At 38.0% G+C, this 24,851-nt stretch overlaps 1 protein-coding gene across 1 annotated transcript; it reads right to left on the bottom strand.

Annotated features, from left to right (window-relative positions):
* Window positions 1-6,684: 6,684 nt before the first annotated feature.
* On the bottom strand, window positions 6,685-19,431 carry DMRT3 (doublesex and mab-3 related transcription factor 3). Its single transcript, XM_077475010.1, has 2 exons — window positions 18,679-19,431; window positions 6,685-8,148 (listed from the first exon to the last, which is right to left on the bottom strand). Exons 1-2 carry the CDS (start codon window positions 19,073-19,075, stop codon window positions 7,196-7,198), a joined length of 1,350 nt encoding a protein of 449 aa, XP_077331136.1. The 5' UTR covers window positions 19,076-19,431; the 3' UTR covers window positions 6,685-7,195.
* Between the last annotated feature and the right edge of the window lie 5,420 nt (window positions 19,432-24,851).

Below are 24,851 nucleotides of genomic sequence, written 5' to 3'. Positions count from 1 at the left end.
TGTGTGCTAGTCGGACAAAAGACGGACAAAAACCGATGCGAGGGCAGCTATTGGCTACTGGCTATGAACTTCCTTATTCTAGTCCGGTCGTACGTCATCACATTCGAATCCATCGGACTTTGGTGTGATTGTGTGTGGCCAAGTCCGTTCATTTGGAAAGTCCATCAGAACTCTGTCAGAACTCCGTCGAAAGTCGGAAAGTTTTGCAAATCAAAAGTCTGCTGCAGCCCACACACGATTGAATGGTCTGCCGGAATCATTCCGTCTGACTTTTGATGTTGAAAAGTCTGGTCGTGTGTACGCAGCATTAGAGTGTTACTAAGCCCACAACAGTAAAATCAGTCTGTATATGCAGTAAAGCATGCTTGTTATACTCACTGTGTAAGCTAAAGGATTTATAATCCACATTGTGAGATCCCATCTTCTCTGATTCTCCCCTCCTTCCACCATCCCCTGATAATGTCCTGATAACACATGGAGTCCATGGAGTCAGGCTGCACATGCTCAGTTTGGTGTGTATTGCTAGAAAGGTATTTTTTTTTCTTGGGAGAGTGCATGTGATCGGCACAGGGCCAATCAGCACTGTCCAGACAGAGGGTCGGGGTTCTTGTAATTGCATAGGACAGTCAGAAAACACCCCCTACAAGCTTTAATCAGTGCTTGGCTGGACACTGATCGAAGGTCACAAGACTGCTCTAATTGCTGATGAGAAAGGGCAGTTTATATTAACCTAAATAATTGCATTTCCATGTTCTGTGTACTGTGGGAGACCAGATATAGTGAATGCAGGGTCCTGGGTTTAGTAACACGTTAACTCTTTAGTAAATCACCCTGACTGATCTGTGAAATGCCATGTGTATCTTATTTTAAAAAGCTAGCTGTAAAATGATTACAGCAGTTGTCATTTTTGTTTTAATGTTTTCTTCTGTCACTCAAAGATTTCACTATGTTGCTCATTTCTGTCTACAAAAATATTGTCAGTGTTCTGTTTTCAAAATGAACTACAGACAGTCTTAAGATCCACCTTAAGAAGTGTGTTATGTAAGTAACAATAAAGTTTGTCTTCTACCAAACATACCTTGGGTATGACAGGTTTCCTATCAAATAAGCCACTGTGGCGCAATTCTTGTTATACGGAAGTGGGTAAACTAGAGGGATTCCAATCCTGGAAAAATATGGGTAGTCAATATATTTCACAGCTATACAATTAAACCACTTTAAAGTCCTTTCTAGACCTACATATGGAGTTTTTACTGCAAAGACAGCACTTCTACAGATTTCTCCAGCTTTGACATGCCCTGCAGACTCAGGTGTGGCACTCCAGATTGGAGCTCACAGAATATCCCTTAATAAACAAAATTAAAGCTGTACAGGATAAAAAGGGAATGATCTCACAGATTTATAATACCCTCTCTACAAGGACATAGGATGCGGCTGGGTTATCATGTAGACATAGGTTGGAACAAGATTTGGGTGAGATTGAGGGCGAGGAAAGGGATCTTTGCCTGCAGTCTATGCCAAATGTTTCAGTCTTTCCCTCCAAGAGACTTTCACAGTTATTCATTTTGCATAGAACTTACTGTACCCCAGTACTTCTTCACAGATGTGGAAGCAGAGCATCACCATTATGCCCCAAGTGTAATGGAGCTGATGGAGATCTTATTCATTTGTTGTGGCGTTGTCCAAAACTTTTCCGATACTGGAAAGCTGTGACTGATATAATTTCATCAGTCTATCAAACCACTGTTCTGTTAAATCCTGTAATTTGTTTGCTGGGAGTGATGGATGAGGAAATTTTTACCCACCCCCCCAACAAATTTGGCAGGACTATTGTATATCGCTCACAAGCAAATTGCTTGTCTATGGTTATCAACGTGCATCCCAACGATGAAACAGTGGATTGAACAAGTAAATGTCATCCTTATTAAAGAAAAACTAACATATCAGCATAGAAACGCTGCTAAAAACTTTATAAAATATGGCAACCATGGCTAGACACTCCGAGCCTAGCCCCGTCCAATTAGTCCTGTACAGACTCCTGCGGGTATGATTCTTTATGCTCTTGATAAGGCAATAACTAAATATTTTCATTGACTGCAGTTATTGGCTTTTGACCTAACCAGTGGTTCAGGACTGGTTTCTGGTTACTTTTCACTGGTTAGTTACCAAAGAAAACTTTGTAGACCCTAAAATCGCTATTACGGTATTTTATTGAGTGGTTCACCTTCCCATTGGAAGGCTGTTAGTTAATTTACATTATCTTTTTGACTGTAAAAAAAGGTTGCTGTATCATTCAATCAGATGCACACTCTCTTTGAGTACATACTACTATAACCTTAGGCAATGGTACATCAGGAAACCCTCCACCCATATTTACGGTTATTACAAAACTATTTCTTATACATACAATTTTTCTTTTTTTTTGTGTATTATACCCCTTTGTTTACTGTATTTACTGATTGTATATATAGAGAGTGAGAGAGAGAGAGAGAGAGAGAGAGAGAGAGAGAGAGAGAGAGAGAGAGCTGTATACAGTATATATATATATATATTATTTTATTTTATTTTTTTTAAAGCTTTTCGCACAGTGGCAACTCAAGTGGTTACTTTTTCTTTTGGTTTTGCTATTAGCCAGGTCAATATAAAAAATATGGTTAGCCAAAACCATATTATGGTTATTTTTTAGGTTAAAGGGCCTTTTTTCCCTTTAAACATTTACTAGCAGTCTTATGTATTTATTTAGACAGTCCCCTCAGTGGCTCCCTATGTCCTTCTTTACAAAAATAAATCAACTTTTTTGTAACCTTTTTATGGGGTTCGAAGCACCCCAGATATAAATTAACCACTTTAATGCGCCCTTGTGAGCAGGGAGGATTAGCTTTTCCGGACCTATATAAATATTTTCTAGCTACTCAGCTGTTTACGGCCACATGGTAGCTGTATCCTGATATATATAATTCCTCAACCCGGCTGGAAGTGGCAATAGTAGGTTCTACAGCTGCTCTTAGGGCTCTTTTATTTAGGGGCCGTAAGGCACCATATCATCTGACTCCTTCAATGCTCACTACTATTCGTGCCGGTCTTATATGTGAGCACTATCCTTAGGATGCATTCTCTCCAAGTGCTCCGCTATAACGTAATCCTACTCTTCTTCAATTTTTTAAAACACCAGAGCCCATCGCTTGGACAAAATATAATATCAAACTACTCTCCCAAGTGATTACAGATCAGAAATTATCCACTTTCTCTGCACTTACCTTGAATTTGAATATTCCAGGCTCCCATCTATTTAGATATTTTCAGCTTCTCCATACCTTTCATGCCCAATTCCCACAGCATAGTTAAGTGATTAGACAATCTATGTTAGAATCAGTGCTTAGATCTGAGTGCCTGGATAAATCTACATCAAGACTATACTCACATCTTACATTAATTTCTATCCTGCCACTAGAGGATCTTAGAGCTAAATAGGTGCAAGATATACCAGATTTAGATGTGGAGGATTGGAGGGCTGTGTGGGGTTATCCTTTCAGTTCTTTGATATCCTTGAGAGATCGTATGATCCAATATAAACTGGTACATAGAGCATATATTACGCCATACAGACATAAAAAGATAAACCCTCTTTACTCCTCAGAGTGTTGGCGTTGCGGAGCAATACAGGGGCATTTTACACATATCTTTTGGACTTGCCCATATATAGCTATTTTTTGGGCGGAAGTGGTAGATTTATTGAACTCTCTCACTTCCGCTCCTCTACCGGTTTCAATGTCTGTCTGTCTATTGGGTCTGGTAGAGACTATTTTCAACAATGTTTGAGCAAACCTTTGCTAATATAGCACTATTCTATGCAAGAAAAGCTATTGCATTGCATTGGAATAAACCTCGTCCCACCACGCTTTCATATTGAAAGCAGTTGGTAAATAATAACCTTCCACTGTATAGAGCTACCTGCATGAATAGGTGTTGCCCTAGCAAGTACGACAAAGTGTGGGCAAAGTGGCTGAACAAGTCGTACACAGTATAGACCGTCAATGGGGGCTAGGATGTATGATATGCATGCTCCTATGTGAGAAATGTCTGAGGCTATTGGTGGGAGAATTATTGTCTATTGTAATTCGTTTTGCTTCTTATTTTTTTTTCTATTTTTATTTTGGATTATTAATTCAAATATCAGATTTTGAAAAATGTATTACTATATTTTCTTTTTAAGGTGTTTGATGGTTTGTCATGTCTTTGTATGTTTTGTCTGTAATTGAGAAACTGAATAAAAAGATTTATAAAAAAAAAACATTTACTAGCAATGATGCCAGGGCTTGATCTGACCAGGTATTTCCACTACCACTACCTGAAATCCTTCTCTGCCCAACAAGCTTATTTATAAGGACTTGATATACTAAAATTAGTACTCCATTCCGTTCTACAGCACCTAGGATGCTGTATGCCAACAATTCACCTTTACATCTAAAAAGGATCGTGTATGCTAAAAAGTCTTTGCTAACTGTTGTCAAAATTAACATATTTTTTGAGGGGGGGAAAAAAATACTACTACTCTAAATAAAACACTGTTGCATTAACACAGGTAAACAGGCTTTATCACACAAGTAATCGTGTTAGGCTACCACTGCCATGGTGCCATACAAACTCTGAAAATTGCTCTTTTGAATGTTCTTTTCTACTATGTAATATTTTTAAATGTGGAGTATTTAATTAACAACACCAAAACAGCTAAAATGGGTAGAAAAAATAGTTGGTACATGGCAAACTGAAATGCAGATGAACTAATAAATTACCCTGGTGGAACAAAGGACATTGCACATGATTTTTAAAATAGGTCGAACGAAAAACAAGCCATAAAGGAACAAACAAAAGTTGTTTCTATAACTCTCCAGCTTTTTATAAATATCCCCCTATGGTTAAAACAGAGGACTATAGAGGAAGGGTGGGGATTACACTTCACAGGTCAACATTTACCATAATGATTCTCATGGGCCAGAGCCTAGGAAAGCAGAGTGGAAGAGGCAGCACGTACATTCGAACGTTACAAACTGGGATAATTATTTTCCTATTGTGTTCTAGTCTTCTGGCCACCCCTAAACATTTGCGGTTAAATTCTGCAGGTGAAAGGCAATGTTGAGGGAAGTCAGGAGACTCATTATAATTCAAGAAACATTTAACATTTTTTCAATATTTTTAAATATAAAGCCTTAAACAAAATAATAGCTGGTTATCTTGCCATAAAGACCCTTGTCTGGGCCCTTTCTATTATATGGCAACAACTGGCTCCCAATTGCTCTCCCTTAATCATCACCCTATGAGATTTGGCATTGATTGAGACTAAAGGGGTCATGCTGATACACATTGTGCAGACATGGTCCACCAATGTCACTATCAGGAATCTGGTAAACAGCAATGGTGTGCAGTTGACATTGGAGGAAGTGCATGCAGCCTAAAAGAGGGTAAGGTCAGCAGTAAAGAGAAAAAAAAAAGAATGAAAAAGTGTTAAAAAAATAAAAAACAATTGTTTACGATACATTCGCTTAATTCACAATGTTCTACTTTTTTTAAAAACAGACTTTTTTTTAAAAAAAGACAGAAATGTTCAAATGAGATTTATAATTACAGTCACTTGACTAAAAATAAAGATCCTTATCCTTGTGTTTAAAGTTAGTAAATTGAGCCTGGAGTGTTTGATCAAACTAAATTTCATCCAATAAAGCTGGCCAAACACATGTAGATGTCGCCATCCATGCTAAACGGAATATGAATAGAGGAATTTCTGCTCCTGACCATTGTATTCTGATTTGATGTAGGCACTGTTTGGGCCGAAGAGTTCCAACCTTCGAAAAAAAAGTTAATCAAAAGATGGTTGTCAACAGGGCCACCCACAGCTCAACTTTCAGCCAATTAACTAGGAATCATCCAAAATTCATACAATATATTTGGCACTATAGCTTACTGCTATCTAAGGTAGTTGTTAATGTCAGGCTCCATGCACACTGGCTTAAAAATCGCTGCTTCTAGAGGAGCTTTTTGTTTTGCCTGTAGAAGCAGCTCAATGTTATCCTATGCTTCTGTGTACATTAGGGCAATTACAGCCATATTTTAAGCTCCGCATCAGAAGCAGGAAAAAAAAACCTTCTGTGTGCATGGAACCTAGATTGCATTCTGCCTTCAATAGCATATACAAACATTGTTTTTTATGGGTCGAAGCTTGTACCTAAAGACGTTCTCATTCATGACTAGAGCAACATGATGTTTAAATATAACACATCACAGAGTTAATCCTAGTATTAATGGAAGAGACTCAGGAATGATGATATGAAAAAATATGAGGCCACGTTGAATTTATACTTTTAAATCTCCCCCAAATCTTTTATTCTTATTCTTTTTTTGGAGACAACAGTTAAAAAGTAATTTGCACTAAAAATGTAATAGTATTTTGTGATGTTGTATATAAAACCTAAAAAAAAAAAAAAAAAAAAACAGCTTAATACAGAAGATAAATTAATGATGTAAAAAGTTAACAAATTAAATTAAAAAAAAAAAAACAGCTGGAGCAGCAAGTATGTAGATACCTGCTCTGTTTTCCCTGTGGAATGTTTTCAAGTAATTGAGTGCCTCGCTGCCTGGAGGTTGTTCATAGGTGTACGCTAATTTAATTTGACAAACTACAAGTATAAATGACATGCTCATCATCATTTTTATTTCATCTAGAGTCCTTAGCATGCTACATTAACCTGACAATGTTTAATCTTGGGCTCATTTAACAATGCAATTCATGCAGTTCACATACTGTTTGTAATATTAGATATGCTCAGTTCTTTCAGAACAAATAGATAGGGTGATATCTGCAAAGGTCACATATTATCTTTTCTTCCTTTGACTGTGACATATACTTAACACCATTTGTCATATTACATAATACATGGAAAAGCAACAATATACCAATCATATTAAATAGGTCATAGAATAAACCCATGAAGAGAAGTTTTTCTTTGTCTTTAGGGTCATCACTCGGATATACCAGCACTTGAGTAGATGATGTGGACAATGTGCATAGTCCCTAACTGGAAATGAGTTCATGTGTGTTCACGTTTTATTGCTTAGTTAAGTGCAATGAATATGGGATAAATAAGGCAGTTCTCTTCAATCAGAGATAGTCATATATACAATTGTCCTGTCACCTTGTTGGTTAGGAAGAAGTGTTGAGGATTCTGGAGTCTGCTGAGTCTGATCTTTCCTCATAGTCTTCCTCTGTGTAAATGGGTTGTTTCACTACAATGGGGCAGTTGTCCTCTGGAACAGAGATCCTTGGGTCCTCGGGAGCTCTAGGAGGAAGGACAGGTGAACTCCTAAAGACTGTGGTGGAGTTTCCAGAAAAGGGACTAACATACTGTGATCGAAGCTGGTACTGCTGTTGTAGGGTCATAGTGTTCCACAAGGTAACATCGTTGGGCAGAAAGGGACTAGACTGGTTTCTTGCCAAAGTGTTTCTCAGAAGAAGAGGGTACCTTGGGGGTTGCGGGAAAGGGTGCTGTAGGGGCACAGCTAAGGGATTTGTTACCACATTGCTGGAATCTGCAGAAAATCGGAGGGTGTCAGGTACTCTGAAGGCTGACCCTACTGACCACTTGGAGGATGATAGGGGGTAGGAGCTAAGGGTGTGCTCAAATAAATGCCCATTGGGTGGTAACACAATGCTTTCAGATTCTGTTGTAGTTCTCTCACCAGTCACAGAGGATCGGCTTGAAAGAAGAACTTCCACGGCCCCAACAAGGTCCCCTCCACACCCCTTCAAGATCAGTTCTAGCACAGTGGGCTTCTGGCTTGGAAATATCTTTTTCAGGACCTCAAGAGGGGGTCTGTTGGATTTCAGGTTGAAAGGCAGAGACACTGCAGCAGATGAGCCCTCAATCAGAAGATGGTTGTGTTCAGCCTGGTACTTGGGGCTCTCTGAGGTACTCTCTGCACTGCTGCAATTTTTCCGCACTGGATAGCCTGCTTCATCCACTGACACCACCTCTGGACTCTCTGGGGTACAGCAGGGCTTCACATCAGGAGGGGACCTCTGATCTGTGTCCTTGTCACTGTAGCTTTCGCCATTGTCTGTACCACTGCTGTCACCTAGCCTCTCTTCAGACACATCTGTCAAACCAAAAAAAGACAACATTAGTAGACTATAGAGCATGAAAAGTGTTAGGGTTCCTTGTCACTAGTACAGGATATCTGAAGTGTGAAACACATTGCAGCCATGTAAATGTGAATCTGTTGCCATTATACTAGCTCAGTCCAAGATTATACCACTATTTTTATATTTTTAAGATATTTCACAGTAATATGTAACTGGTAAAGGGATATTTACTAAAAAATGGAGAGTGCAAACTCTGGTGCAGCTCTGCATAGAAACCAATCACCATTCAGAATTGATTGTCAAAGCTTAAGGCCTCATGCACACGAGACGCAGATGAAACCTCTGTCAAAAAAAAGCTGAAACGCGCGTTTAGAAACGCGCGTTTTGCCGCGTTTGCATGTCGCGTTTAGACGCGTTTAGACGCGTTTAGACGCGTTTGCGTTTAGACGCGTTTATAAAGATAACATCATGTAGACCCTCCCCAAGCTCTCAAAGCATTTTTTTTAACTATTTCTGCTATTTTGATCAGAGTGAGCAGCAGCAGCATAGAGAGCAGTTGTACACTTGCATTTGCCGTGTCACTTGCCACGGCACCTGCCACAAGTTGTGGATTGTCCACTTGCCACGTCACTTGCCACAAGTTGGGGATTGTCCACTTGCCACATCACCTGCCACGTCACCTGCCACAAATTGTGGATTGTCCACTTGCCACGTCACTTGCCACATCACCTGCCACGAGATGTGGATTGTCCACTTTCCACGTCATCTGCCATGCCACCTGCCACAAGCTGTGGATTGTCCACTTGCCACGTCACCAGCCACATCACCTGCCACAAGTTGTGGATTGTCTACTTGCCGCGTCACTTGCCACATCACCTGCCACGTCACTTGCCACATCACCTGCCACAAGTTGTGGATTGTTCACTTGCCACGTCACCTGCCACGTCACCTGCCACAAGTTGTGGATTGTCCACTTGCCACGTCACTTGCCACGTCACCTGCCACGTCACTTGCCACGTCACCTGCCACAAGTTTTGGATTGTCCACTTGCCATGTCACTTGCCACGTCAGCTGCCACGTCACTTGCCACGAGATGTGGATTGTCCACTTTCCACGTCATCTGCCATGCCACCTGCCACAAGCTGTGGATTGTCCACTTGACACGTCACCAGCCACATCACCTGCCACAAGTTGTGGATTGTCCACTTGCCACGTGACTTGCCACATCACCTGCCACGTCACTTGCCACATCACCTGCCACAAGTTGTGGATTGTCTACTTGCCGCGTCACTTGCCACTTCACCTGTCACGTCACTTGCCACGTCACCTGCCACAAGTTGTGGATTGTTCACTTGCCACGTCACCTGCCACATCACCTGCCACAAGTTGTGGATTGTCCACTTGCCACGTCACTTGCCACAAGCTGTGGATTGTCCACTTGCCACATCACTTGCCACGTCACCTGCCACGTCACTTGCCACGTCACCTGCCACAAGTTTTGGATTGTCCACTTGCCACGTCAGCTGCCACGTCACTTGCCACATCACCTGCCACGTCACCTGCCACAAGTTGTGGATTGTCCACTTGCCACATCACCTGCCACGTCACTTGCCACAAGATGTGGATTGTCCACTTGTCACATCACCTGCCACATCACTTGCCACATAACCTGCCACAAGTTGTGGATTGTCCACTTGCCACGTCACTTGCCACAAGATGTGGATTGTCCACTTTCCACGTCACCTGCCATGCCATCTGCCACAAGTTGTGGATTGTCCACTTACCACGTCACCAGCCACATCACCTGCCACAAGTTGTGGATTGTCCACTTGCCACACCACTTTCCACGTCACCTGCCACGTCACCTGACACAAGATGTGGATTGTCCACTTGCCACGTCACCAGCCACATCACCTGCCACAAGTTGTGGATCGTCCACTTGCCACGTCCCTTGCCACGTCCCCTGCCACGTCACCTGCCACAAGTGGATTGTCCACTTGCCACGTCACTTGCCACGTCACCTGCCACAAGTTATGGATTGTCCACTTGCCACGTCACATGCCAGTCACCTGCCACAAGTTGTTGATTTTCCACTTGCCACGTCACCTGCCAAGTCACTTGCCGCGTCACCTGCCAGGTCACTTGCCACGTCACCTGCCACAAGTTGTCTATTGTCCACTTTCCACGTCACTTGCCACTTCACCTGCCACGTCACTTGCCACAAGTTGTGGATTGTCCACTTGCCACATCACTTGCCACCTGCCATGTCACTTGCCACAAGTTGTGGATTGTCCACTTGCCACGTCACTTGCCACAAGTTGTGGATTGTCCACTTGCAATTGCAATTGTTTAAAATATTTTTCTAATGGTTTTTCATCATTTGCAATCATTTTTGAGATTTTTAATGTAAAAAAAAAGGTCACCTTTAAAAACGCATATAAACGCAAACGCGGCTAAACGCGGTTGCCGCGTTCAGCCGCGTTTAGCCGCGTTTAGCCCCGTTTTGCGTCTGAAACGCAGAAATTTTTGTCTCTGAACGCATTTTTTTGCTTCTGGAAAAACGTGATTAAACGCAACTGCATATAAACGCAAAAAAACGAGACTGTGTGCATGGACACATAGGATAACATTGAATGAGTTCAGGTGCAGTTGAAAAAACTGTCCAACTGCATCTGAACGCGCGTTTAACTGCGTCTCGTGTGCATGAGGCCTAATTGAACAAACTGAAATTAGAAGCTGCTTGGCTACCATGCACAGCTGCACTAGATTCTTAATGCACCAGTTTTAGTAAATCTACCCTTTAGGCTTCATGCCCACTGGGCTTTTAAAAAAACGCCATTTTGGGTGGCAGAAAAAAAAACGCTCACATTTTTGTACATTGTTTAGATGCGTTTGGGAGAGTTTAGTGTTTTTTTCCTGCCAGAAAGCTCCAATTAGAAGGGTTTTTTTTTTCCTGCCACTAAGGTTGAGCTCAAAAGATGCCTGTAATTTTCCAAATGTACATGAACACATAGCATAACATTGAGCTCTTGTGGAAGCAGCAATTTTTAAGCCAGTGTACATGTGTGTTTTCTGCCAGAACGCTCCAGTCAAAAATGCAAATCAGTAGGGTTTTTTCCTGCCTCTAATTGCTGAGCTTACTGTTTGTTTTTATTTTTTTGTTTTCTGTGGCATTTTGGGTAGATTGTATTGTTATATTATGTATATCAGTTGTAACGGCAGTCTCATTGGAAGTGCTGCAGATTTTCAGACATTTCTATTTTTAAGATAACAGATTACTACTAGCAGTTCCCTCTTTTGGATATACATACAATACATTTCTGGCACAATGGAAAAATCATCAACACTGAGATAACTACCAATATATTATAGTTGGACTTTTCTCGTGTTTTACAGGTTCCAGTACAATATTTCACCTTGTCAATATGTGGCAGAGCAATTGCCAATGTTAGCAGCGAATATAACTTTACTTTCCTACACTAATAGCATCAATTGTAGGAAATGGTATTATATTGTATATGCATGCATATATATCTTGTCACCTCCTCCCATGCTCGCCACCAGGATTTCTCCAGAGCTTCTCCCATCCTTTGGAACTCCCTACCCCAATCTGTCCGACTGTCCCCTAATCTATCCATCTTTAGACGATCCCTGAAAACCCTTCTCTTCAAAGAAGCCTATCCTGCTTCTAAATAAACACTGTTTTACTTCATCCATCAGCTCACTGACCCTTCCTTTTTACATTGTAAGCTCTAACGCAGGGCCCTCTGATTCCTCTTGTACCAAATTGTAATGTAACTGTAATGTCTGCCCTCATGCTGTAAAGCGCTGTGCAAACTGTTAGCAAACTGTTAGCGCTATATAAAACATGTATAATATATATATATATATATATATATATATATATATATATATATATATATATATATATATATATATATATATATATATAATGATGGACATGTTTAAAACTAAAATTAGCACCATGAGATCAGACTAGTATAAATAAATAAATATATATATGTATATATATATATATATATATATATATATATATATATATATATATATATATATATATAGTCATTTTTTGCACTTCACTGATCCATGTGTATTTCGACTTTATACTATATATATAAGATTATTTTTCTATATTGAGAATCAACCACACAAGCATTTTGATATATATAGATATATATCTATATATCTATATATATAGATATATTTATATATATTTACAAAACACAAATCAAAGTGCTAGTGTGGTTTACTTTCAGTATAGAAGAATAATCGTATATATACAGTATAAAGTCGAAATACACATGGATCAGTGAAGTGCACAAAATGAATATATATATAAAACACTAATCAAAGTGATAGTGTGTTTGATTATCAGTATAGAAGTATAATCGTATATATACAGTATAAAGTCAAAGTACACATGGATCAGTGAAGTGCAAGATATATATAAATATATATATATATATATATATATATATATATATATATATATATATATTAGTCTGATCTCATGGTGCTAATTTTAGTTTTAAACATGTCCATCATTCTTGGATCCTCCAGCTGGATGTAGCATACATGTCATGGATCTTGTTGAGCTGCCATCAGGAAGGCTGCTGACAGTAGCTGTGTGCGTTAATAACATAATAACATGAAGCATGCTAATCATAAATTGGAATGTCTTATGAGCAATAACTGTGTCTCCCATGAGTAAATATTTATACAGCAAAATCTGGCAGCAGCAATGTAAACATTTGCTGAAGTGTGTCTCCTGAGCCAAAATGATTCATTTATTCCCACCATTTAGAAAAGGAGGATCCAGCAGCAATAAGTGCACGCTGCCTCTATAGAAATACTCAGAGATGGTTCACAGATCACTCCATATATCTGATCACCCCATATATCTGAGCACTACATAGTACATCGCTAGCAGTCACTCCGGTTGTGCGGTGCAGGTGATGGAGAACGCAGAATGTCCTAGCCAGTCTCTGCTCTATGTTTAGTACATAGCTAGTGGGATAAAGCGGCGACTGTACAATGCGGACTGCGTTTTATACTAGGATAGGACAAAGGATATTTTACTGCAATTCACTATTATTATTACTAATATTATTATTATTTTATCTTTATAACATTATGTGAAAAGTGTTGTGTTAATCAAAATTGACATAGGTCATATCGTAGGTCAATTTTCTATTTTTATTTATAAGTTTACTATAATTTTGCATCTAGATTTTTTTTTTTAATAAAACTTGAAAAGGCTGAAGGTCAATAGTAATAATAATAAGTATTATTATTATAATTGTAATTGTTGCTGGTGTGATTATTATTATTACTGTTATTATTAATATTATTTTACAAGCATATTATTTTCAAAATAAAACTATGAATAAAACATAGATGATTTTACTAGAAATAACCATCCAATATTATGCATATAGCGTTTTTTTAAATAACAAGGAAATGCAATAGGTCTATCTAAAATGTGCATTATTATTATTATTATGATAATCATAATAATAGCAACAACAACAATAATGATAACAATTATTATTATTATAAACATGCAATGTGCACAGTATTTTTTTCAAATAAAACTATACACAATAATACACAAGAATTTTACTGGACATGATTAATTGTAGTAATATTTTACAATTATAATATTATATCAAAAGTATTTTCCGAATAAAACTAGGCTATATCATATGTGATTTTTACCAAAAATTTTACTGTTATTAATGTTAACAGTAGTATTTTATTATATGTATATAGATAGATAGATAGATAGATAGATAGATAGATAGATATAGTGTTTTCTTAATAAAATTAGGTCAGGACATTATTGAATTAAATGTAAAAGTATTATGATTACTTTTATTATAGTTATTATTAGTGTTTTTCACGCCACTGCAATAGTTTGAAGAACACATTTATCCAATCCAAAACGAAGCGGCTTTGTTTCTTTTTTCCTTCTGTTTCTTTTCGTTGCTTTTACCTAAACTGCAGGATCTCAGTTGAGATCTGCTCTGGTTATAGTGTAGCTTGTCTGTTTTATTTGTTTTATTTTCTGCTACAGCTGTGCTGGGTTCTGCTAGCAAAATAATAATGATACAACGTTATCATTTGAATTAATATGGGGATAATATAGATAAAGACTTGTAAATAAAAAATTGCACACATGGTAATAAAGGTTTCATAAAGTGTAAACATTAATTAAGAAGAGCAAGAAAGAAAGACTCGCTAGAAAATGGTAAATGTATATAAGCCTTTCCAGCACTCTAGAACAGATGTAAGTAGTGGTGGAACTAGTCTGGGATGAGCTCTAGGAAGATGTGGAAATGTTGGATAGGGTGCCTGGCATAGTGAGGGATGCCCCATCAGTGGCCAGCCATTGTGTTCTACAAACAAGCTGGCAACTTTTCATTGGATCCTGACCTTCTCCTGCAATGCTTGCTATTACACTGTCTCTCTGAAATGACTGTAATCTTTTATGAAATGCATAGATCATCAGGGGATGGTGGTGGCCAGGAGCAGTACAATAAATATGTGGAGTGAAGGCAGCTGTATATCAGCTGAGCCACATTCCTATAGAAGCAGACACTGGGGACACTCCTTGTTGCTGTGCCAGACTGGGACATGGAGCAGAGCCATTATCCATGCTGAATAGATTGTCCTACACTGCCACTATCAGTGTATGGTCTGTGCAATGACCATTTGTGTCCCTCTGAAGATCTAATCCTGGGGACCTCGAGGCCAATGCCAGTGGTCCCCCATGGAATATCCAAGTAATATAAATAAATTAGCTCACCAAGCTCCTGTGGCTTTTCAATTGACCCTGAAAGAGACGGCTGATCTCACTGGGATCATTGTATATATATTTCCACGTACAACCCGCAATCTATTCTGCTCCACTTATAGCTTTGGAAGGACTATTCCTAAACTATTGACAGATAATTAAGGAGTGGGTGAATACCTTTATAACTGTGTTGCATATATTAATGCACCTGCAAGCCATAAAGGAGAAAGAAAGAAAGAAAGAAAGAAAGAAAGAAAGAAAGAAAGAAAGAAAGAAAGAAAGAAAGAAAGAAAGAAAGAAAGAAAGAAAGAAAGAGAGAGAGAGAGAGAGAGGAGGGGAGAGAGAGAGAGATAGAGAAATGAGAGAGAGACAGAGAGAGGGAGATAGAAATGAGAGAGAGAGAGAGAGAGAGAGAGAGAGAGAGAGAGAGAGAGAGAGAGAGAGAGAGAGAGAGAGAGAGAGAGAGAGAGAGAGAGAGAGACGAGAGAGAAAGAGAGAGAGAAATGATAGTGAGAGAGAGAGAGAGAAATGATAGTGAGAGAGAGAGAGAGAAATGAGAGAGGGAGGGGGAGGAGAGAGAGAGACGAAAGAGAAAGAGAGAGAGAAATGAGAGTGAGAGAGAGAGAGAGAGAGAGAAATGAGAGAGGGAGGGGGAGGAGAGAGAGAGACGAGAGAGAAAGAGAGAGAGAAATGAGAGTGAGAGAGAGAGAGAAATGAGAGAGGGAGGGGGAGGAGAGAGAGAAATGAGAGAGAGAGAGAGACGAGAGAGAAAGAGAGAGAGAAATGAGAGTGAGAGAGAGAGAAATGAGAGAGGGAGGGGGAGGAGAGAGAGAAATGAGAGAGAGAGAGAGAGAGAGAGAGAGAGAGAAATGAGAGTGAGAGAGAGAGAAATGAGAGAGGGAGGGGGAGGAGAGAGAGAAATGAGAGAGAGAGAGAGAGAGAGAGAAATGAGAGAGAGAAATGCGAGAGAGGGTGAGGAGAGAGAGAGGGGGGGGGGAGAAATGAGAGAGAGAGGGGGGGTGAGAGGGAGAGAGAGAGAGAGAGAAATGAGAGAGAGAGAGAGTGGAGGAGAGAGAGAGAAATGAGAGAGAGAGAGATGAGAGAGAGGGGAGAGAGAGAGAGAAATGCGAGAGAGAGGGGGAGGAGAGAGAGAGGGGGGATTAGAGAGAGAGAGGGGGGAATGAGAGAGAGGGGGAGAGAGAGAGAGAGAGAGAGAGAAATAAGAAGTAGAAGATGAAGAAGGACAGAAAGAAAGAAAGAAAGAAAGAAAGAAAGAAAGAAAGAAAGAAAGAAAGAAAGAAAGAAAGAAAGAAAGAAAGAAAGAAAGAAAGAAAGAAAGAAAGAAAGAAAGAAAGAGGCAGAGAGAACGAAAGCAAGAAAGAAAGAAAGAAACAGAAAAAGAGAAAAAGAAAGAGAGAGAGAGAATGACAGAGAGAAAGACAGAAACAGAGAAAGAGAAAAAGAAAGCAAGAAAGACAGAAAAAGAAAGAAAGAAAGAAAGAAAGAAGATAGATAATATGTAAGCCCCAATATATGTAGATAAATATATTTATATTTTCTGCATGCAAACCTGTTTATTACTTCTTTCTTTCTTGCTTAGCTTATATACAATTAGTAGGACTTTTTTTGTAACGAATGTTTTTTTATGTGTTTGTTTTTTTTTCTTCTTTATTTTTCATTCCTTTATTCTTTTCTGTTTCTTCCTTTCCTTCTCCATAATAACATTTTATACTTTTTTCCATGTGTGCAAAATTTCGTTTACAAACTTGATCTAACATTATCCCCATACTGCTCCCATACTTCTTTTTCTTTCTTTTTTTCTTTTCTTCGATCAGACGAAGTAGTAATAGTAGGTACCATAGTTATGGTTCCCATCTAGGTATGTCATGATACATGAACAACACATCGTTCTTCATATTCCACCCCAGGAATAGCCCAGCAGAAAACGATGCGGAACTGTTGGGAACTATAAATTGGGGTTTACAACATTGGCATGCTAAGTGTTGTATCATTTATGTATCCCCCATGGGAAGTTGCTAATTGAAGCCGGTGTGATCGCTGTGTGTTAGCCGGCAGGGTGTCTGTCATCATGGGGCTGGTGTGTATGGTAAGTACATAAGAGTAAGCACAGAGGCTCCAGTAACCCGATCCCCCCACTCCTCATGACATGTTTTGGCACAAGCCGAGACTACACTTGATTTGCTTTTTGAGCAATTTGACACGCTTCACTTCTTGTCTCCTCCTGAAAAGGGGGTCTGGAGACGTTCAATCCCTCATAATGAGATAAAGCACATCAGTCATACCCCAGGGCCTCGTTATAATTGTGATCATTACATATTGTGACCCCAAAACACTGACCATTACCGGCTAGGAAGGATCGTAGCCTTTAAACCGGCCATACATTATACAATCTGATTGTACAATCGCCTTTGGATTTACAAAAGCAATGTAATACAGGGACAAAACTACACAATTCCATTCGTATCAGACACTACAAAACTGATATTGGATCTAAACGAGATTGTACCCTCAGACTATATAGTGAATAGTCAGCCTTTTGTACAAATGAAATTGTGTTCATAGGGCAAGCAGTTGGTGGCTCAGCCACGGAAAATAATAATAATCCGTGTTCACATCTAATATAAATGAAGGAAAGAATAATGGAGGTATTAATTAAAGTACAACGGATAGGATTTTGATTGCAAGCAGAAGGTTTTTTGCAGACCAAAATCGTTCTACTTATATCATGACTAGACTTTCTGTGGCTTCCCTGCTTTACTATAATATCATTCTGTCTTTTTGGTCTTACATAACCCATTCTGGTATTAAATTGCTTTTTAAATTACCATTTAAATTGCCTTTTTGTTTAGAAGTGGTCTAATCTGTAGAATGGGTGTACTGTTCTTAGTAAAATCAAATGGACTGATGTATTACTATTATTATTGTGAAATAATTGTGCAATAAAACAATACAATAAAATATTAAATAATGTGTGGGCTAATTATCGCAGGCCATATCTGCGTGCCCAGCCCAATCTTTTCATATAAAGAAGACGAATAAATAAATGAACGCAATACCGAATGAACAAACAAATATATGAATGGATGAATAAATAAACGACTATATGGATGGAGGGATGAATTACTGAACAAATGAATGAATAAACGAACATATAGATGGGTGAATTAACAAATAAATGAACGAATAAACGAATATATAGTTAGATGAATGAACGAATAAACAAATATATGGATGGATGACTGAACTAATAGATGAATGAATGAAATAATATACGGATGGATGAATGAATGAATGACTGAGGGAATAAATGAATGAATATATGGATGACTGAAGCAATACATGAATATATGGATGGATGAATGAATGACTGAGGCAATACATGAATATATGGATGGATGAATGAATGACTGAGGGAATAAATGAATGAATAAATGAATATATGGATGAATAAATGACTGTGGCAATAAATTAATATATTGATGGATGGATGAATGACTGAATGAATAAATTAACGAAGAACGAATGGATGCTTGGATGGACTAATACATAGACCGATGGAAGAATTAACGAATATATGGGTGAATGAATGAAAATATGGACCAATGGATGAATGAAAAAGGATATATGAAGAGTGGGGTTTAGAAATTGTGTCTGGTGATTGCCCCAGTGCCCCCACGCAGCCAACACCAGTGCCCCCTGTACTCACCTGCTTTCACTGGCACCTGCATAGTAGAGGAAGGCTCCTGTGCCCATCGGATGGCCATCTCGCCTGGTCTGGAGGTTGGCTGACTGGTGTCGGCTGGCAGAGTAGTTGGCAGGCCTGGCATAGACCTTAGGGTATCTGGTATTAGGCTCTCCAGGCTCTCGTTGGCTTGCTGCCTCCTGAGTGCCACCTGAGCGGCCATGACCCTCTGCCTCTCAATGATGAGGATACATTTCTCGCAGGAGCAGTCCTTGAAGCGGCAGTAGCGCTTGTGCCCTTTCAGCCAAGAGAGCACCCCGTGGTTCCTGCAGCGGGCACATTTGGGGGTCCTCTGTAGAGGGGCACGAGGCTGGGACACCGGTCCCCCCATATACAGGTAGGGAGAGCCGTACCCGTTCATGGCTTTCACAGCACTGAGCCCTTGGGTCTACACCAGGAGATGGGAAAGGGGGCTACACAACACTCCCTCTTCTCTGCATTCTTGTTATGGGGTGTTTTCTGTAGCCTGATCTGATCCCACTGAGCAGGTCACCTCTTTAGAATCACTAATCCTTGGCATGGATTACAAATCAGTGCGGTCTGGGGGTGGTATGTCCTTCAGATGATGTCCTCACAAGGTGGAGACAGGTAGCCCCATGGAATGTACCTCTAGACCAGGATACAGGACTGAGGACACAGTGCTGTGGGCGATGCTTCCCATGCTCTGTCCATGTGTGCAGGAGATGTGAGGGCTTTAGGTAGCAGCTCCCTCCCTTCTCTAACCCATCCCCGCCTCTCTAGCATAGATTTTCATTGCATTCATATTCCACCCCATGCATATGCATTACTGACCTTTATATTCCCATTCATAGCCCCAATATAAGGCATGCACTAACCTTGTCTACCTACCTACCTACCTACCTACCTACAAGCATTCTTTGTTACAAAAATGTAAAATTATTTTTGATTGTTGCCTTGGACTAGAGTGCTATGTTTTTCAATACAAAGCTACAAATAGGTTGATTTACTAAAATAATGCAAAATCTGGTGCAACTCTTGCGTGGTAGCCAATCAGCTTCTAGTTTCAGCTTATTCAGCTAAGTTTTGACCAAAAAAAAAATGGAAGCTGATGGGTTTCTATGCAGAGCTGCACCCAATTTTGCATTCTCCATTTTTTAAATCAACCCCTATAGGTTGATTTATGGGTATATATACCATTTTGTATAATACTAAATCAGCCTATATGTAGCTTTGTATTATACAAACTGTCTACTATCTATAATCTATCTAGTATCATCTATATCATTGTCAAACTTCTGTTTACAGTTGTTATTTATCTATTTATCTATCTATCTATCTATCTATCTATCTATCTATCTATCTATCTATCTATCTATCTATCTATCTATCTATCTATCTATCTATCTATCTCTCTTTTTATCTATCTATCTATCTATCTATCTATCTATCTATCTATCTATCTATCTATCTATCTATCTATCTATCTATCTATCTATCTATCTATCTGTCTGTCTTTCTGTCTGTCCACCTCTCTCTCTTTTTATCTATCTATCTATCTATCTATCTATCTATCTATCTATCTATCTATCTATCTATCTATCTATCTATCTATCTATCTATCTATCTATCTGTCTGTCTCTCTATCTATCCTTATAATATATATCTGCCTGATTCAACTCTTTCATTTTTAGATCATATACTGATGGATTAGAATTCCTATAGGGGCAATGCAACAATTAAACAATGCAATGCAACAATAACTTTAAAGATATTACCCATTGCATACATAAATGTAAAATAAATATATAGCAAAATGTACGATCAACCATGAAAGTTGAGTTGTGTAATGTAACCCATAGCATCAAAAATAAAAATAAAAAAATATCCTGATCAGATCAACACAAGATTAATTATGATCGGTTACTATGGGTTACGGTAATTAAGAATGAAACACTCTTTGGTAAATAAGGTTGGTCAATTTCTACCATTTCAGAAATGGGGATCAGTGAAGGATGAGACCGGAGCATACAAATTTATTGGATTAATCAGGGAGGATGACCAGATTATCATATATACAGCCACAAAAATCAGCCCCTTGGGCCAGTACCTGCCCTGCCAGGTATGATTTAGGACTGGCTTATTCTGCAGTAGAGGACTCACACCATACCAGTTTAGATTTATAAGAAATCTCTATGGTTAACCCTTGCAGGTACGCTTTCCTGTTAGGTGATATTCTTGAAAAAAAAAAGTTGCATAGGTGGTGTTAATATTAAAAAAAAGCACATAGCAAGTGACTTGTTATACTTTATACATTTTATACTTTATACTTTTTATAGTGCTTGTATTATATAGAACTTTTAATTCCATTTTAAATATTTTTTTATAAATTATAGTATTTTTCGTATTGTTTATATATATATATATATATATATATATATATATATATATATATATATATATATATATATATATATATATATACACACACACACACAGTATCTCACAAAAGTGAGCACACATTTTTTATATCTTTATATCTTTTCATATATATATATATATATATATATATATATATATATATATATATATATATATTTTTTTTTTTTTTTTTTTTTTTGCCTTCGTTATTTTCAGATAAATGAATGCAAATACCCAGTCAGGTTTTGAGGAAATTCCTAAATGTTTAATTTCCCTAAACCTGATTAGGTAAGTGAACATTGGGGTTGATTCACTAAAACTGGAGAGTGCAAAATCTGGGGTAGCTGTGTATGGTAGCCAATCAAGTTCTAACCTCAGCTTGCTCTATTTAGCACTGATAATAAAACCTGGAAGCTCATTGGTTTCTATGCAGAGCTGCTACATATTTTGCACTCTCCAGTTTTAGTAAATCCCCTCCACTGTCTATTAGTAAATTACCCTTCATACACAAATAATCAGCTAATAATCTAGTCGAGAAAAATTCAGCAGGGGACAAGAGCTCTATTGCTTATAGCAACCAATAAGATTGTTACACTTATCTTCCATCCTGCACTAGAATAATGAAATATGGAATCTGATTGGCTGCAGCAGACAACACCCCCTTCATTATTTTTTTCCCTTTGTATACACGGTTTGATTTCTATTTTATACACAGGGATGTGTTAATTCGTTAGTGAACAAATAACGTAATGAGTATAGTCCTGGGGCGAGTGGAAGAATCGTGTGTACCTGTGCAGAGAAATGTTTGCATAGATCTTGTGTAATTATAGTTTATAATGTAAAAACATGCAGTGGTGGGCTGTGTACATTTACAGATGATGCCATCATAAAATGTCGGGGGCATTAATGAGAAATGTCACCCCACTGCCCCCCCAGTGTAAACCAAGGCTGGTTCTGTGGATGGCATTGTATGTGGCTCCCCTCTCATTTATTACAGAATATAAATGTCACCCGGATTATTCCCCCAATAAATGAAGAAGAGAAAGAACACCCAGGCCAGCTTGTAATCAGAGATTGTAAAGTCCCCACAAAATACGGCTGCCTTTGTTTTACAGAAATATATTTGATAAATATTTATTCCAAGACTTAGGGAGGAAACTATGAAACTGAAGAATTGCACAATCATATGGCGCTGTAAAAAGGCTTTTTTATGAAGTTACTTGTGTAAAAGGTAAAGTGGTTTTAATAGACTGTCACCAAGATGAAGTGCAGCACATGCAGTTAGATTTTGTTACAGACTCCCAGCTCTTACTTCGCAGCATTCAATGAGCTTTATTATAGCAATGGATGGGAAGTTCATTAAAGAGCACATGTCCTTGTGGGGGATACTGGGGACTGCTCTATAACCATCAATTCATATCACCTTCCAGGGGAATTGATCTAACCCTTCCTGGACCACAGAGTGCTGCTGATGTCCCCTGCACAGCCTATATACTCTACATACAGGGAATACTTACTACTCTGCCTCCTGCACAACATTCATCTACAACCCAATGCATCCTACTAACTCCTTGTCACTTCTTTACACACCTCTTAAATATCTAACGCTTTTCTTTTTCTGTGCCACATAAGAAAAAAAAGTATTGAATTGTCCTCTCTAATATTCCCTTGTGTGATTTAAACATGCTTTTCTACCTGCTCTTATACAAGAGTATTTCACATCCTACAGCTGCAGATGGAGAATTTAGAATCGGATTTCATGTATTGTTCCCGACAAAAGGCACCCAGTAAATTCACAGGGTTACTTCTTAAAGAGCTGCCTAGGATTGTACAGCAAAGAATATTCTACAGCCCGACAATAACTGTGTGTAATGGGCCAATGGATGGATGGATGGATGGGTGCATCTGACTATGACACTGTTCTCTATACGTTTATAAACTACATCTATCTATCTATCTATCTATCTATCTATCTATCTATCTATCTATCTATCTATCTATCTATCTATCTATCTATCTATCTATCTATCTATCTATCTTTTTATCCGTTCCTTCATCTATTTTTTTTTTAATGTTTTTTCATAATAGGGCTGTTTATATTTATATATTTGTTTTATAAATATCCTCTAAATTATGTATATCTGACAAACAAATGTATTTATCAGTTCATTCATGTAGCATTTTACATGGTCTATAAATATATATATATATATATATATATATATATATATATATATATATATATATATATATATATATATATATATACATATATATACATATATATATATATATATATATATATATATATATATATATATATATATATATATATATATATATTATTCTTTTTAATACCCTTGTCTATCTACTCATTCACTAAGCTTTGGATTTGTTTATAGAAATATGAATAATTAAATAATTGTTTTATATGTCCATTCAATTGTCTACACCTGGAAACAAATTCCTCTATCTAGCTTCCTATTCACTGTCTATCCAATATTATTCTAGTATTGTCAGGCATCTGTTCTCAAGTATGCTTATGTAAATGTCTATATCATTTTTATATCTATTAATTTGTTTTACTTTATAAATATTCATTTTATATACATTTTTTACTTTACTAATATTATAAATATATATATATATATATATATATATATATATATATATATAGAGAGAGAGAGAGAGAGAGAGATAGAGAGAGAGAGAGAGAGAGAGAGAGAGATCTCTCTCTCTCTCTCTCTATATATATATCTGTCAGTCTATCAGTTTTTCTTGTCAAAAGATTTTATTGAATATACAACAGTCAGCAAAATTTACATGTTGAATAATCACATATGAACAGATAAATTCTAATTTTGCTATCTAATATCAGTTTTCACTGGTACCTTCTATATATCTAATATCAGTTTTCACTGGCACCTTCTATCTATCTATCTATCTATCTATCTATCTATCTATCTATCTATCTATCTATCTATCTATCTATCTATCTATCTATCTATCTATCTATCTATCTATCTATCCAGCTGTTTGACTATCTAATATCAGTTTTCACCTATACCATCTATCTATATATCTTTGTATATGATATTAGATACATCTGAGAGAATAAACCCTTGGAATTGATGTTTGGCCCCATTTGTGTACCTTGGACAGCAGCAAGTGCATTTTATTAATGACATTATGAAACATTTGGATGAAGCAGCGCCCATAAAGTCATTCAATGACCTTATGATTATTTGCAGGGTCCTGTCACCCAGCATACACACACATCTATATCCCAGTGGCTGGCTTCTATCATCTTTCTTTTCATTGGTATTTGTGTGAGTGGAGAGGCCCCCTGTCTCACCTCAGTGCACATGTAAATACTCCATTGATAGAGGGCCCTAATCCTTTTCTCATACTTAATTTGATGGGAATGTTTTACATATCCTACTATTTGACAACATACCCCTATAGGGCCAAGTTTGTATTTATGTTGGCACAATGTCTCTTGCCTGAAAGTCTATTGTAACCCAACACCTGACAACCTCCAGTCCTCTTAGTTTGTTGAGAAAGGGTTTATTCAAGCACATAATGGGATCCCAGCAGAAAGCTTTTCATAGAAAGGGGCCATGGTAAACTTCACCACATGAACTCGGTTTCCAGGGCTATTAAGCTGTTAATTGGAAAATAGCAGAGGAAATTTCAAGGTGACTATAAAGCGTTAGTAGTTAGCGCCTCACAGAATAGGCTGAAAGAGAATAAGTGTC

Source organism: Lithobates pipiens, unplaced genomic scaffold (assembly GCF_037356315.1).
Source record: "Lithobates pipiens isolate NorthernLeopardFrog02 unplaced genomic scaffold, aLitPip1_a1.2 Scaffold_13, whole genome shotgun sequence".
Classification (NCBI taxonomy): Eukaryota; Metazoa; Chordata; class Amphibia; order Anura; family Ranidae; genus Lithobates; species Lithobates pipiens.
Note: the sequence above shows the minus strand (reverse complement) of the source record. Positions and strands in the feature narration are given on the sequence as shown.